The sequence below is a fragment of the Gossypium arboreum genome, chromosome 11, assembly GCF_025698485.1.
Source record: "Gossypium arboreum isolate Shixiya-1 chromosome 11, ASM2569848v2, whole genome shotgun sequence".
Lineage (NCBI taxonomy): Eukaryota > Viridiplantae > Streptophyta > Magnoliopsida > Malvales > Malvaceae > Gossypium > Gossypium arboreum.
In genome coordinates, this window is record NC_069080.1 from 3,640,956 (window position 1) to 3,658,269 (window position 17,314).

Here is a 17,314-nt window from a genome sequence, read left to right on the forward strand (position 1 = left end):
AAAGTTAACGAAATTATGAAAATTCATATAATATCAATTATTAATTTATTAAAAAAAATATAAAAGGTAATAGTACAATTGAACGGAAGGAGGCTCTGGCTTCCACTTTGGTCAAAAACGAAAATAAGAATAGTCTTTTTTTAAAGTCGTCGTTTACTCGGCGGAGAAAAGAGAAACTCTTACAATTTATTCTTTAATGCATATAAATTAAGATTCCTTGCCGCAATTAAGGGATATTAAATTTTGTCACACATGTACGTGAATAGAAATTACATATTTAAAATATATAAATATGTTTTAAAACAATAAAATATAATATTTAAAATTAATTAATAATAAAATATGAAATATGTAGGATTTTAAATTATGAGTAAAATAAAATTTAAACATATAAATACATTATATTAAAAATATTAAATACACTTCTAAGAATTAAAGTTGTGACACTAACCCAATTAATAACGTTATCAATATAAAATTTTCTCACAAGCATATGCATATACAAACCACATATTTAGAATATAAGTATGTGATTAAAATAACATATAATCAATAATAAAATGTACTATTTGAAACTAATAATAATAACATTTGTGCAATATGTATGAACACTCATGTAACATGTACGGAATTAAGAAAAAGAAATTAGTTTAAATTTGAATAAAACAAATTAAACAAACAAATATATTGTATTAATAATACATGTTTTCTAATTTTTTATTATAGTATTTCCATTTTTATATTGTAACACCCCAATTACCCGACTCAATCACTGGGTCCGAACAACGGGATATCACATTCGTTGCTGGAATAACTGACAACATTCATTCCAATATAATAAAAAAAATCATACATTTAGACCCATGACCAAGTCATGATTAATATATATATATATTGTAATGGCCTAAATTTAAAATTATCGGAACAGTGATTTCATAACCACAAATCCGATTTAAAGAAAAATTTATTTCAATATTTTTGCATGAAAATTGATATGATAGGAAAATCGTATTAAAATATTGATAGAAAAATTTTACCGATTTAGTGGTTAGTTAGAAAAAGAAATTATTGAAGAAATTATTGAAGAAATTGGGTAAAAATAAGGTATCAGGACCTCTATCTCGTAAAACCGAGTCAAAAATAATTTTATAAATATTTATGAAATGTTAGTAATATGGTATTAAAATTTCGATAGGAAATTTTAATGTTTGGGTAGTCAATTAAATGAAAAGGACTAAATTGTAATAAGTGTAAAAGTTGCTAGAATGATTAAATAGCTTAAGAGTCTAATGAGAAAGGATTTAAAAGGTAATTAGCCCCAAAATTTATTATGGCTGGACGGCATGGGCATGAAATCAGCAGGAAAATTGATAAATTAAGGGCAAAATTGGAATATTACGAAATTAACTAAATAAAGCTATGACTAAATAGGAAATATTTAGATTTCTCTTCATTTCTCTTCAATTTCAGCAGCTAAAAACGCCATAGGAGGGTTATCTAAGCTGATATTCCATAATTTTTGCACCAAGTGAGTTAATCCTTGCCTTTATCTTGTAATTTTTGTGCTTCTAAGACTTTTACAACTAGGTCCTACTATTAAATTCATTAGTTTTTGATTTCATGGATGAAATTGAAAATCATCATGGTAGTGCTGTAAGTTTATGATGAAATAGAATGAAATTAAAGCTTTAATTTGTTTATGAGATGATTTTATTAGGTAATTTCAATAGAAATTGATTTTTAGGACCTAATTGTGAAAATGTTTGGAATTAAAGTCTATTACTGAAATTCTGATTCCTAAAGGTTGTAAACTAGTTTAAGGTGATAGAATAAAATTTTAATTGAGAAAAATCAGCTCAATTAAGAGGCTAATTTAGTAGGGACGAAATTATCATTTATTAAAAGCTTAGGAGAAAAATGGTAATAAACAGCTTGCACAAAAACAGTTTGGACAGCAGCAGTAGACTAACTTTGAAAAATCACCATAAATTTTAGAAATCGAATTAGAAGATGAAGAAAATATGGAATTAAATCTTATTGAGTCTAGTTTCTCATATAAGAAATAGTGTAAGTAATGGATTTGTAAATTTTGAGATATAATGAATTTTGTGAGACAAGGTCAGAATGAATTCGGGTTCCCCTGTTTTGAATTTTAAAAATCATAAAAAATTGAAGAAAAATAATTAGGGGCTTAAATTTACATGTATAAAATCATGAATGAGTCTATTTTTAAGAAAAACAAACAAGAACATCATTTGAATCCTGTATGAAGAGATAATTAATTTTTAGTGAAGAAGGGTCAGAACTGTCAGATAGCAGAACAGGGGTGACTTTAAAGAATAAACTGTACTTATTGGCTAAACCAAAAATTCTGAAAATTTTATGGTAAGAATATATATGAGTCTAGTCTCAGGGAAAATTAACAGATCTTAATTTTGAGTTCTGTAGCTCGAGTTATAAATAATTTAGTGACTATGAATCAAATAGACAGCTTTGAATAAACTATAAATAATAATAGTTGAATTATAGAGAATGTTGCATATGAACATGAAATGTATTAAATTGATAATTAAATTTATTTATTTAGATCCAGAAGATTCAAATCTGAAGCTAGATTGAGGAAAGGAAAAGTTCGGGATTAGTAGATTTTTTTGTTTACAAACAAGTATCAAGGTAAGTTCGTGTAACTTGAATTATATTCTTAAATGCTTGAGATTGTATGTTATTGATGTGAATATGATTTGAATGTTCATTGTATAAAAATTAATGAAACATTGATATATTTGATAAAATGGGAAGAAATCCGGTTGAATGAAGGGAAAATTGATGGATCTCGAAAAGGAATTGACGGTAAAAGGATCTAGCCGGACGGGTGATCCTATCTTGATATAGCCCTCCGAAGAATATGTGTAAAATGGATTTAGCCGGACGGGTAATCTGAATTAGGATCTGAATTTAGCTTTGGATGGTAATTCGGATCCAAGCTCATTAGAGTAATTGTCGTTGTGATTTAGCTTTGGACTGGTAATCTCACTGCAAGGTTGAGGTTCGCGGGAGTGTGCTATCTGAAATGGAAATGTGCGCACATGAATATGAATTGACGGACCCGGAATTGTACACTAAAAGTGTACCTCTGAAAATCTATCGAAATTTCGATAAATTCAATGGGATAAATATGAAAAAATAACAAGGAAATGAAAATTATGATATTGATGAGCTCATCAATCATGGTATATATTATTGGTACATGGAAATTATTGTACTAACTTGAATGTTGAGTTTGTGCATATTAGGGTAATAATGCATTTAATGGATATATGAATGTTTATTGTATTGTATTAAAAATATTAGGTAAGTATAATTCTTATTACATGAGCTTACTAAGCACGAAGTGCTTACCCCGTTTCCTTTTTCCCTGTTTTGTAGTGTTAAGAGCTCGGAGGTCGGATTTGGTCGGAGACACATCACACTATCAACCTCAGGATTTCGGTTTTTAAAGAAACTTTATTTTGGAAATCAATGGCATGTATAAGCTAACAAAGTAAATGTTAACGTGAAATGAATGTAAAGTTAGCCATTAGTATGGTTAACAAACCTGGTTTTAGATATGTGATGACATTATCTTATAAATATGCATGAATTTATCTTGAAAATATGTTGAATTGATTTGGTTGATGTGGATTGGTCTCGATTTAATATTGCAGGGAAGGTTAGATATTTATAAATGGGCTATATTGAATATAAAAAAAAATTAATTCGTAAACTCCAGTAATACCTCGTACCCTATTCCGGCAATGAATACAGGTAGGGGTATTACATTTATTGGTATCAGAGCTACGGTTTAGCTGGTTCTAAGACCTATGTAGCAAATACGGGATTAGCTATACATGCAATTTAAATTATTATTGATAGTGTGATATCTCCTGACCATTTAAAATGTGTTTTTCTTATAGTAATGTCATCCGACTGAGCTCAATCTGAGAAAGCTGGGAGTCATGCTCCGGCTTCAGTACAAAGAGAATAAACTAGCAGTACAAAGAGAATAAGCTGGGAGTCTTGATAGTGTGATGTGTCTCCGACCAAATCTGACCTCCGAGCTCTTAACACTACAAAACAGGGGAAAATGAAACTTGGTAAGCACTTTGTGCTTAGTAAGCTCATGTAACAAGAATTATACTTACCGAATATTTTCAATACAATACAATAAACATTCCTATATCCATTCAATGCATTATTACCCTAACATGCACAAACTCAACATTCAAGTTAGTACAATAATTTCCATGTACCAATAATATATACTATGATTGATGAGCTCATCAATGCCATGATTTCCATTTCCTTGTTATTTTTTTCATATTTATCCCGTTGAATTTCTCGGAATTTCGATGGATTTTCAGAGGTACACTTTTAGTGTACATTTCCAGGTCCGTCAATTCATATGCATGTGCGCACTTTTCCATTTCAGAGAGCACACTCCCGCGAACCTCATCCTTACGGCGGGATTACCAGTCAAAGCTAAATTTCGTAATATAAACTCATAGAGTATTGTTGGGATTACGGTCAAAGCTAAATCCTCAGAACGACAATTACTCTAATGAGCTTGGATCCAATTACTACCCAAGCTAAATTCAGACCCTAATTCGGATTACCCGTCCGGGCTAAATCTATTTTACACGTATTATTTGGGAGGGCTATATCAGGATAGGATCACCTACCCGGGCTAAATCCTTTTTACCGTCAATTCATTTTCAGAAATCCATCAAAATTTCCTTTCATGCAACCAGAATTTCTTCCCTTTTTTATCAAATATATCAATGTTTCATAAATTTTCATACAATGAACTTTCAAATCATATTCACATCAATAACATACATTTCAAGCATTTAAGAATATAATTCAAGTTACATGAACTTACCTTGATACTTGTTCGTGTACAAAAATCTACTAATCTTGAACTTTTTCCTTTCCTTGATCTAGCTTCGTATTTGAATCTTTTGGATCTAAATAAATAAATTTAATTATCAATTTAATACATTTTATGTTCATATGCAACAATTTCTATAATTTCATTATTATTACTTATAGTTTATTCAAAGTTGTCTATTTGAGTCATAGTCACTAAATTATTTATAACTCGAGCTACGAAACTCTAAATTAAGATTCGTTAATTTTCCCTGAAAGTAGACTCATATATCTTCTTACCAAAAAATTTTCATAATTTTCAGTTTAGCCAATAAGTACAGTTTATTCTTTAAAGTCACCCCTGTTCTGCTGTCTGATAGTTCTGACCCTTCTTCACTAAAAATTAATTATTTCTTCATACAGAATTCGGATAATGTTTTTGTTTGTTTATCTTGAAAATAGACTCATTAAGGATTCTAGGCATATAAATTTAAGCCCATAATTATTTTTATTCAATTTTTTATGATTTTTCAAAGTCAGAACAGGGGAACTCAAATTCATTCTAACCTTGTCTCACAAAATTCATTATATCTCATCATTTACAGATCTATTACTTACACCGTTTCTTCTATGAGAAACTAGGCTCAATAAGCTTTAATTTCATATTTTTTTCATCTTCTAATTCCATTCCTAAAATTTATGGTAATTTTTCAAAGTTAGTCTACTGCTGCTGTCCAGTATTGTTTTAGTGCAAGTTGTTTATTACCATTTTTCCCCTAGGCTTTTAATAAATAACAATTTCGTCCCTACTCAATTAGCCTCTCAATTGAGCTGATTTTTCTCAATTAACACTTTATTCTATCACCTTAAACTATTTTACAACCTTTAGGAATCAAAATTTCAGCAATAGACTTTAATTCCAAACATTTTTAGAATTAGGTCCTAAAAATTAATTTCTATTCAAATTACTTAATAAAATCATCTCATAAACAAATTAAAGCTTTAATTTCATTCTATTTCATCATAAACTTACATCACTCAACCATGGTGACTTTCAATTTCATCTATGAAATCAAAAACTAATGAATTTAATAGTAGGACCTAGTTGTAAAAGTCTTAGAAACATAAAAATTACAAGAAAAAGGCAAGGATTAACTCACTTGGTGCAAAAATTATGGAATACCAGCTTAGAGAACCCTCGTATGGCGTTTTTAGCTGCTGGAATTGAAGAGAAATGAAGAGAAATCTAGATATTTCCTATTTAGTCCTAGTTTTATTTAGTTAATTTTGTAATATTCCAATTTTGCCCTTAATTTATCAATTTTCCTGCTGATTTCATGCCCTTGCCGTCCAGCCCAAATAAATTTTGGGTCTAATTTCCTTTTAAAGCCTCTCTCATTGGACACTTAGGGCAAGTTCTTCATTGCTTTTGAAAAGTGCTTTTGAAAAGTGTTGTGAAAAAGTGTTTTTGAGAAGTGCTTTAGAAAAATTTAAGTGTTTGATCTTGCTGTCAAAAAGTGCTTTTGAAAAGTAAAATGTTCATTTTAGACATGATATTATAAAGTAACAAATATGTATTTAAATAATGTTCAAATTAGTTAATATTATGATATTTTAGTAAAAATATAAAAAATAATTTATTATAACTTATTGTTAATATTTTAATATATAATATTAATTTTAAATATTTCTAAGTAATTAATATTAATTATTTATTAAATTTAATTAGAATATATAAACTATATTTAAATATTTAAATATAATAATTAAATATTTGTAATTAGATATTGACACAATTATATTATTTTAAAAATATTTTTATTTTTAATTAATGCTTTTAACACATTTGTAAAAATCATATTAAATAACCAAGAAAGAGAACACAAAATAATAGCATCAAACACATTTTAAGTCAAAAAGTAAGGTTAAAAGGTAAAATAATGTTAAAAGTGCTTTTTGGTGAAAAAGTTAAAATTTACTGCTTTTTCATCTCTAAAAAAGCTCATCCCAAAAGTTAAAAAAGTTGCCCCAATGATATATGTACTTCATTACTTTTAAAAGAAAAGTACTTTTTTTAAAAAAAGCTATTTAACCATCTCATCCACTTTTACATCTTTTACAATTTAGTCCTTTTCATTTAATTAATTATCCAATACCACATTACTAACATTTCATAAATATTTATAAAATTATTTTCGACTCGGTTTTACGAGATAGAGGTCCCGATACCTTATTTTACCCAATTTCTTCAATAATTTCTTTTTCTAACTAACCACTAAATCGGTAAAATTTTTCTATCAATATTTTCATACGATTTTCCTATCATATCAATTTTCATGCAAAAATATTGAAATAAATTTCTCTTTAAATCGGATTTGTGGTTACGAAACCACTATTCCGATAACCTTGAATTTAGGCCATTACATTCTAACCAAGTCATAACTTTATTTAGTGTCCATATTTCACATGCATAAAACAATATGCTTGACTAAGACATTCTACACCAATTCCATATTCAATTTAACATTATTACTGTTTCTCACTTTATTCCATTGTACCATGGTTACCAAACTATCCATCAAACGTCCATGTTCAAGGCATTATCATTTTATTTCCACATTACACATTTAATTTATGGTCATGACCACCTCGATTGGTCATAAAACATGCATTCAACACACATGACATATTACCAACCATGCATGGCAAACAGGCATATTCACATCGCAATTATTAGACACAACATGAATGGCTAGATTAACAAGTCGTAATCAATAGCTCAATATAGGCCAATACATTTGGCCAAATTATAATAACACATGTTATAAAATTAGGTCCCTATACATGCCACTCACTTGATATTTCTAACTTATGTATCAATACTCCAAAGGTATTGGCTTGATAGTGTGATGCTGCCTCCGACGATCTTCAATCTCGAGCCGACTTAAGAACACTAAGGAATGGAAAGGAAGGAGTAAGCTTTACACTTAGTAAGCTCGCATGAAAAATAATAAGCAATGTATTAACATGCTATTTTCAAATTCTTTTTATTTATTTAAAGTGCAGTCAAGCTATTTTCTAGAGTCGCGGTGATTAAATTATTTATATCCGGAGCTATAGAACTCCAAATTAAGATCCGATAATTTTTCCTAAAACTAGACTCACATATCTTCTTACCATAAAATTTTCAGAATTTTTGGTCCAACTAATAAGTACAATTAATTATTCAAAATCTCTTCTATTTCACTGTTTGACAGCTTCTACATTTCTTCACTAAAATTTATTTATCTCTTAGTACGGGATTCAAATAATGTTCCCGTCTATTTCTATTGACAATAGACTCATTAAGGACTTAGTAATATGAATTATAACCCATAATTATTTGGGTAAACTACAAAAATAGTCACTTTTGTTTGTTTCAGGTTACATTTTAGTCACTTATGTTTGAAATGTTACATTTTAGTCACTTATGTTATTATTTTGTTACGAAGTGATCACTCTTCCGTTAAATTTCGTTATCATCAAAAAAATTTATTCAAGTACAAAAACAAAAGAGGATTCAATGAAAGGTCTAGGTATGTTTTCTTCACCGACAAATTTATGTTCTAAAACTTAAAATGAAGTGGTTGTCGACAAATAAGAAGATGGTAATCGTTTTTGTTCCTAATCATTGTATTTTTCAATTCTTCACATTCTTGAATAATTAGTTTCTCAATCCTGTTTTTTCAGATTTGAATCGGCTTGATTGTTCACAATCCCTTTGTGGGTATCCCTTTTTTCTGATCTGAAATTCTTTTAGTTAATATTCATATCAAGAATTTTAATTTAGGGTTTTCATTAAACAATAAAAAATTCAATCTTTTATTTTTCTATATTGAATAAAAGAGATAGAGGAATGCAAAGAAGACATACCTGAACCCTCCATTGAATCCATCTTTATGAAGCAATGAATTTGATTTCAACTATTTTGATCTTAATAATAGTTTTTCCAGTTAAATGAAAAAAAAAGCATTGAAAAAAAAGAAGAGATTGAAGAAAAATTAAAAAGAGGAAATGAGCAGTTTTTTTAGTTAATGTTTAAGTTTAAAAATTTTAATTAATTAAATTTTTTAATTAAAAATCTATTTTCATCCCATTTAAAAATCCAAGTTGGCATCTAAAATCTAGTTGGACTGCCACGTAGGATTACCGTTAGAGAGATAACGGAACTTAACGATAGAGTGATCACTTTGTAACAAAATAGTAACATAAGCGACTAAAACATAACATTTCAAACATAAGTGAATAAAATGTAACCTAAGGCACACAAAAGTGACTATTTTTGTAGATTTCCCTAATTATTTTTGTACAAGTTTTAGTGATTTTCCCAAGTCAAAACAGGGGATTCCGAACTCATTCTGACACTGTCTCACAAAAATTCAAATATCTCATAATATGAGATTCCTTTGCTTATGTTGTTTCCTTTATCTGAAACTAGTCTCAATAAGCTTTAATTTTATATTTTATTTAGCATTTAATTTGACTTCCAAAATTTGTGGTGGATTTTGAAAGTCGGAATATTGCTGCTAGTCAAACAGTTTTAAAGCAACAAAATGATAATCATTATATGATTGCCATAAAAATTATTCTTATATGTATCACTCATTTATTAGCATTCTTACCACAAGTCCATTTCACTTCCCCTGTCCAACACATGTTCGTGGGTTTCGAGGACATACCTATGCTATCTCTTAGCACCACCATTTGTCCAATCGTGACAATCATATCATCATAATAGTATCTTATAACATAAATAAGTTCGTCATGGCAAAAACCCTTTTGATTCATTTCTCATATTAATCCTGCTGAATTTCTCGGAATCTCGATGGATATCCCATTTACCGTCAAATCATGCAAGTGATCATTTCAAGTACGCACTCCTGCGAACATCACTCTTACGGCAGGATTACCAGTCCAGGCTAAATCCCTTACAACGACAATTACTCTCATGAGCTCGGATTTGAATTACCAGTCCAGGCTAAATTCAGATCCTAATCGGATTACCCGTTCGGGCTAAAACTATATTGCACACATATTATTCAGGAGGCTAGATCACTTTAGGAACACCCGTCCGGGCTAGATCCTTTTTACTGTCAATTCCTTTTTAGGAAAATCCATCGGACATCCTTTTCATTCAACTAGGGTTTTCACTTTTCATCAAGTACATTAATATGCATAGATGACCTTGTAATGTGCATTCAAACCAACTCATTTTCATGTTTATTAAACATTAAACTTGTAGCACCCGCTAACCCTATCCCGTAGCCGGAACAGGATTACGGAGTATTACCAGTCATTACAGTTCGATTACGATTAATAGAGAGAGAAATATAATTTAGTTCATAAAATATATCTTATTGTCCCTTATTGGGCCCTCGAGACTTATAATGTATGTTGGAACCAAACAGGACTCAATCGAAAGCTTATAAAATTTTTCATACAATTCTTAAAATTTCCTTTAATGAATAGTACCATACGCCCGTATGGCCTAGGAGACACGTCTGTGTCTCCATGACACACCCGTGTTGCCTCCCCATGTGACTCACACGACTTGGACACGCCCGGGTCCTTTACCCGTGTACAACACTGACTTATTACTCATGAATAAACTAGCTTCATACGACCAAGTCACACGCCTGTGTCTCTGCCTGTGTGGCTATACCTAACTACTCACTTCCAAGCAAGAATTTAATATTTATTCTTAGACAATAGCAAATTCGATAAGATTTTATGTTAATAAGCTTAGATGGAGAATTATTTCATATTTCGAGAAGTTATATAAATAGGCATATATGACAGTTGATAATAGTTTGTACTATGTATATTTTTTACGTCGATGATGCTATGCGAATATTTAGATGAAGTTATAATGTTTTTTGTGTGAACCGATAATTGGAAAAGAGGACGCATGAAATGCAACGAATAAAGAGGTTAATAGTTGAGATACTGATATATACATATATTAATCATGACTTGATCACGGGTCTAAATCTATGATTTTTTTTATTTATATTGAAATAAATATTGTCAGTTGCTCTAACAACGAATGTGATATCGCGTTGTTCAGACCCAGTGATTGGGTCGGGTAATTGGAGTGTTACAAATATTTTATTATAAGATATATTAATATTTTAATTAATTAAATCAAATGAGATATTGGTATGGAAGTAAGAAGAAATATGAACATACTCTCCATGCTCCAATGCCACCGCCATCATCATAAAAGGAGAGAAATTCTCATTTTCTTACAACTTAGTCCTTTGTCATAAAACCGTACTATTATGCTCAAAATTCTTGAAAATTTCCAGACACCAAGCATGAATGATGAAATAGAGATCTTAGAGAGTATATTCCACAACTTAGCAAGTAAGGGGTGTTACATATTTCTTTTATTTAAAGATTATATAAAAGTATGAAAAAAATAAAAACACCATTAAAATAATTTTTGTAATAATTTAATAGAAAGAGTAAATTAGTTTTTTCCCAATTGAATTGATACCCAATTAACCAATGACACCAACTTAATATACAGTTCAAATAGTGTAGATTATATAAAAATATGAAAAAAAAAACAAAATATATAAAATAATAGCATAGATGCAACTTCGAAGAAATTGAATGATCATGAGACTTAGCACGCAAGTAATCATTCAAGAAAGCAAACTTTAACTCCATGTTATCCAGCAAAAGTTGATAAGCAAAGTCTCATAACCTCAGACAATACTTAACAGCTTTTATTCAAATATAATCCTTTGTGCAATCTATAGTATTCAGATTCACTTGGTAGATGAGAATTTACTAAGTTGGCAGCTCCACCACAGATCACCAGGTCAAAAGTCCTTCAAGAGCTTAGCCTTCATCACCGCCAATGGCTGCTAGACTACTTCTCACCAAATCATCGGCGAAACCGTTTCATCTGTTCCCGTCTGATAAAAATAAATAAGATTGTCGACATTAGTCCGCTACCGAAACTAACTCGAAGCATACTTTGTTGGAATGTATTTACTTGCGTCTATGAGTAGCCGGATGAATAAATAATACTAACCTTTTCCTCAACCCCTAAAGAAGGCACCCTGGCAAAATTTTCTGTCCAGGAACGAGCTGTATCGATGAATGTTTGATACTCACAAATATACTGCGATAAAATGGATTAAAAAAGGGTCACTAAAGCTGTCCTGAGAACATATATAGGTTTCTTCATCTACAAGCTACTGCATATATAAATAAGGCTTGGTAAAAACAAAGGAAATTTTTGTTACGGAACATGGGAGAACACATTGAGCAAACCGAACCTGTCGTGCTACTAGAGCATCTTGAGGATCACGGAGTTCAGGAGCAGAAAGCAAAGCTTGGACCGAAAGAAGAGCCGTTTTAAGACGGACTGCAGGGCTCCACTGGTCCTTCAATATATCGAGGCACATCGCCCCACTTTGACTGCTGATATTCGGGTGCCTTGGGTAGGTTACAGAACATAAGCAAGTTTTCAAGAGTTAATTAAAACCAGAACTTAATCGTTTGTAAGGTCATGTTTATGCACCTAGCTTATGTATCAAATTCGACAAAGTTTTGCATCTGATAAACGAAGCAGTTTGTACCAATTGAAACTAGGATTCCACAACATACATATATCTCTCCTTAGGCCATTCCCAAGTACAGAGTTCAGTGGATTATCAATCACAGGCACATCAATTGTACTACACTACTAGAAAATCAACTCAACTATCCAAAGCAATCAACAAATGAAAATGAAATATGCAGACTAAATAAGATGATGCAAATTTTTTACTACCAAATTTTGGTAATAAACGTCATTCGGGGAGGTTCGTATGGGTATGCACCTGCAAAACAGCATGAATTCACCAATATCAGCAATTAATGATCTAATCCAATTAAACAAGGCTAAGTTCAACTTAATCTATCAGCCAACTACATATGTAAGACCATTAATTTATCACTTCACACAACACAAACCCCATCAAAGTAGACAATAAGATTTAAGAATTGTGAATAAACCAGGCAATGCGATATGGATCTGAAAGGAGCCTCCTTCATAAGGAGTGCCGAGGGGACCGGCGATGCTGCCAATCAAGCGAGTGAGATTGTCTGGTTTCAGCGAGAGCGTAATGCCCGAGGAGTCTTGTTCTGTGTTACATTCTTCTAACTCCTTTAGAATCCGAGCAAGGTGTTTCATCTTCTCAATTCTTCTTCTTGATCAAACCCTAAACCCAGTAATTAAAGAAGAAAAACAAGATTGCCAAATTGAACTATAAAGAAAAAAAAAAAAAACTCTATAAAGGGAAGAGTCCAACAAACAATGGTTTCTTTTTCCCGCCAAAAGAGTTTTATTAAATGATTTTTGCTATTCTGAAATGGAGTTTTAATTTGAATTGAATTTTGAATCTAAAAAAATTATTGACATAAATATTTTTTTTTGTAAATGATAAGAGAAATTATCAGTAACGCGATTCAAACTTAAACTATAATTGGGACAATGAACACAGGATTCGAGATAAATAAATTTTTTGAATGGATGACATAAATATTTTAAATTTATTTAATTAAAAATGTGATAATTTAATTTATAATTATTAACTATAAAAAAATTCACCTAGAATTGTGATGAAAATTTTGTTTTATATTATAATAAATAGTTGATTATTATATTTTTGTGTAAATGTTAAATGAAATAGTTGAAATAAGTGAAAGTAGATATCAAAACAGATGAAGATAGTAAAATAGACGAGGATACTTATTATTATATAAAAAAAAAAAAAACAAATTCAGCTAAGCTGCAATCATGGTGGAATAAAATTTATATGCAGCAATCCAAAAGGGTGAAGCCGCCCTCTTTGTTTCTGTTTGTTTATGGATGAACAGATTCTTGGGTACAAGTGTTGTCATGACACTATACTTATTATACTCACTATCATGAATGGCTAAGATCCAAAGCAAATGTAAGTTTAAAAACACTAAAATGAAGATCTCACCTTATAACCAGCAAGGATCATTCGCTACTTATCAACATGTCCTCCTCCAAAACCAACAATACCTCATACCGAAAGCTAGCGTTACTATCCTTACATCAACACTTTCCTCGCATAGTTGTCTTTACATGTGTGAAGGTCTCAGGGCCATGTGGTTAGATAGGCATATTCATCAACATAAATTACATATCACTTTAGACTTAATCTTTATCACCTTCCACATTTAACCCACTTGGCTTTTGTTTTCCATTTGCAGGAAGAAGGATTGGAATTGATTCTTTGACCACTTTATTATATATTCTCACTTATTAATGCATGGGCTAATTGCTTTTATATATACATATATATGAAGACTGAAAATTAAAGTTGTGATCATGATAATAGGTTGGTCCTTTTTAACATCTTCCACTATGATTTAATGGTTTTTTTTTTTTTGTTACACATCTCATTTTTTAACTATGTGATCAGAGATTTAATCTCGTTTACCTATTTAAAAAGCACTGACAATAAATTAAAAAAAAAACGCTAAAAATCGTATTAGCTCTTAGCTACCCAAATACCACTTCACATGGCACATTAAAGACCAAGTAGGATTTCGGTTATGGCTAGGTAACCATCATCTTCCATCCAGAGGAATGCATGTGGCTCTTTGCAAGCCACCAAAATGTGTATAAATTTATCATAATGGGTTATCAAGCATATATACTAATATCGATTTGGTTAGGTGGGATTTTTTGAAGAGCAATTTTTATTTTAAGTTTTTAGATATTTTAATAAAATGAAATTTATTTTATAATTTTTAATACTATTTAATAAAATATTGAAGTGTTTTTTTATAAATATTGTTCAATAACAATTTTCAAAATTTTTAAAATATAAAAGAAAAATGACAAACTTACACAATAAACCATCAAAATATATTGGAGATTGAGTTATTGTTGCTGGGCGGTTACCTTCCTCTATATTAGTATGAGTCAAAAATACAATAAGCAGAGAAAAATGGTGAGAATGAAGTCCACACATGTTTTAAGAAATTTGTTTGGTTCTCAACTGGGATTTATGGGTTACGGAAGCATAAGTCAAACCTTCAATTCTTCCTTTTGTTTTATTTTCATTTCCAGAATAAAAACAAAATAGAAATGAACTAAACTACTATGCCAAACTTCCAAATATGTTAACTTCTTTCTAAAATCATTCTATTATTATTAGATTATGGTACATCCTTTAAATAGAGTGAAAATAATTATATATAAAAATTTAATATATATAATTTTGGTTAAAATAATCATTTAAAATTTAAATTTCATGTATTTCAAGTTTATTGTTTTATTAAAATAAAATAAAATTATTTTTATATAAATATTTGTTATTTTATAAAAGTGAAATACTCTTAATCAATTTTAACTAAGTTGGTATCATATGTTAAAAGATGTTACAAAATTAGATTTGAGATGAAATTGGTCTAAGAGACTAAAAATCACAAACAGATGAAAAATCTTAATATGATTAAGACATATGATGGTAAATTTAGAGACTCATATTATATAACAATTACATATGATAAAACTAGATTAAATCAATTAATCTAAAATTTCAAGCACCCCCAAATCTATTTAATGCATTTATACCGGCCCATTAAGAAAACTAATTCTTTTGGAGTTGGTCCCAATAATATAATTTCTAAAATTAAAACTTGATTTTTTCTTTTATTAACCACTGTTAATGATGTTGGGGATAAATTCGAATTAAGTAACGAACAAAAAATGAATATAGAAAATTGAACATAGATATTTACGTGAAAAAACTTCGTTGAAGAAGATAAAAAATTACGGAAAAAAACTTCACTAAAACAATAAATAATCAAAGAGGATTACAAGATGGAGAAATAAAATAAACCCGAACCCAAAATGTAAAGTTTTCTCGAAGTTTTCAAAAAACCCTCTCTTAATTGTGTTGTTGAATTAATCGCTCTCAATTAGTAAAAACCTTATTATTTATAGGCTGAAATTCGTAGGCTAATCTAATTAAAATATCCAGTTATTGAAATTCCTAAGCTTTTCTCGTGACGATATTGACCCTATTTCGTCGGAAATGAGTCACGCTCCACAAATAATTTGAATAAGTTTGCATAAAATCTTCCTCTTCTTTACTATATAAGTAGCAAATACTTAGTAACGTAGTCTATTCACCGCCAGAAAACTTTAGCCTTTTTCCATGAAAATCTGTGAAGAGTCAAAACAACTAGTGTGTCTATATTAATTGCATATCCATCACTTTACCTAATATTTAAAAAAAATTACCTCATTTGTTTCAGAACAAAAACCACATTTGTAGTATTAATCTTTAGATTAAAAGCTGAAATACCACCATTTTTGTTTCTTGGTGAACTTTTTTAACGCACTAAAAGATTCTTCACTTTTTCTTTTCTTTCATCTATAAATACCCTCGTTAACTTTGTGTTTCCTTTTTCTATATCAACGCCCTTGCTCTATTTTATTCTCTGCGAATTCATTCCCCTGTTTTTCTTTTCTTCTTGTTTGAAGAGCTTCATTTCCCTTTCAATGGAAAGCATGGAAGCCAAGCTCCCACAAAACCCACCTCGTAAAACACACAAACTTGTCCTTTGTGCACAAATTTGTTTGAGAATCGTGGCCATTTCGACTGCATTTGCTGCCACATGGACGATTGTCAACGCCAAGGAAACTGTTGTGGTTTTCGGCTTGCAATTCGATGCTCGATATACCTATTCCTCTGCCTTCAAGTAAGATGAACTCATCGTGATTATAACACAAAACCCAAATTTTTCATGTGCTAAATCAGTAAATCCTCTCTTTTTTTCAGGTTCTTCGCGTTTGCAAATGCCATCGCATGTGGTTTCACTTCGCTTTCCTTGATGTTCGTGCTCTTAATCTTCCGCCATGGCCGCTTTACACCTTCGAACTTCTTCTTCCTGTTCCTACACGATTTGGTAATGTCGGGTTTCATGTACGTGTATAGAAAACCAACAGCTTTTATTTGATAAATAATACTGTGTTTGGTTGGGCATTGCAGTTTATGATGTCGCTGATTCTTTCCGGCGTGGCGGCAGGGACTGCAATAGGATTTGTTGGCCGTTATGGTAACAGTCATGCTGGTTGGTCGGAAATCTGCGACCGTTTGAAGAAATACTGCGACAAGGTGACCACTTCTATGGTGCTGTCGTATCTGTCAGTGTTTTGTTTAGTGGTGCTTACAGTCATCTCCGCCGGCAAGTCCCGACAAATCATGGTTTAAAAGTTATTTGAATTTGGGTCATGATGACGATGCAATGCGTGTCTTTGTAAACTTTGTTCACTCTTTCGTAGCAAAAACGAAAGTAATAAAATTTAGCCTTTTTTTACTGCTTA

The 17,314-nt window shown here is 30.5% G+C and overlaps 2 protein-coding genes across 4 annotated transcripts; one reads left to right on the forward strand and one right to left on the reverse strand.

Annotated features, from left to right (window-relative positions):
* Nucleotides 1-11,548: 11,548 nt before the first annotated feature.
* Nucleotides 11,549-14,225, reverse strand: LOC108478380 (ubiquitin-conjugating enzyme E2 27-like). 3 transcript variants are annotated; one of them, XM_053021991.1, is made up of 6 exons: nt 13,932-14,225; nt 12,958-13,148; nt 12,734-12,782; nt 12,237-12,396; nt 11,990-12,079; nt 11,549-11,870 (listed from the first exon to the last, which is right to left on the reverse strand). In XM_053021991.1, the coding sequence occupies exons 2-6, from the start codon at nt 13,133-13,135 to the stop codon at nt 11,832-11,834; spliced, it is 516 nt and encodes a 171-aa protein (XP_052877951.1). In that variant the 5' UTR covers nt 13,136-13,148; nt 13,932-14,225; the 3' UTR covers nt 11,549-11,831. The 3 variants fall into 3 exon arrangements, with proteins under 3 accessions (XP_052877951.1, XP_052877950.1, XP_017636325.1); XM_053021990.1 differs by having other exon boundaries at nt 12,958-13,163; nt 13,932-14,220; XM_017780836.2 differs by lacking the exon at nt 13,932-14,225 and having other exon boundaries at nt 12,958-13,298.
* A 2,082-nt stretch (nt 14,226-16,307) lies between these two features.
* On the forward strand, nt 16,308-17,314 carry LOC108478378 (CASP-like protein 1F1). Its single transcript, XM_017780835.2, has 3 exons — nt 16,308-16,689; nt 16,770-16,896; nt 16,980-17,314. The coding sequence occupies exons 1-3, from the start codon at nt 16,490-16,492 to the stop codon at nt 17,199-17,201; spliced, it is 549 nt and encodes a 182-aa protein (XP_017636324.1). The 5' UTR covers nt 16,308-16,489; the 3' UTR covers nt 17,202-17,314.

Bases quoted from the DNA above. Each gene is read 5' to 3' on its own strand.
- LOC108478380 (XM_053021991.1), bottom strand. From the start codon at position 13,135: ATGAAACACCTTGCTCGGATTCTAAAGGAGTTAGAAGAATGTAACACA. The intron at 12,783-12,957 runs GTTTATTCACAA...GCTGTTTTGCAG, and splicing joins GATCCATATCGCATTGCCTG to GTGCATACCCATACGAACCT. The intron at 12,397-12,733 runs GTAGTAAAAAAT...AACCTACCCAAG, and splicing joins ACGTTTATTACCAAAATTTG to GCACCCGAATATCAGCAGTC.
- LOC108478378 (XM_017780835.2), top strand. From the start codon at position 16,490: ATGGAAAGCATGGAAGCCAAGCTCCCACAAAACCCACCTCGTAAAACA. The intron at 16,690-16,769 runs GTAAGATGAACT...TCTTTTTTTCAG, and splicing joins ACCTATTCCTCTGCCTTCAA to GTTCTTCGCGTTTGCAAATG. The intron at 16,897-16,979 runs GTAATGTCGGGT...TGGGCATTGCAG, and splicing joins TCCTGTTCCTACACGATTTG to TTTATGATGTCGCTGATTCT.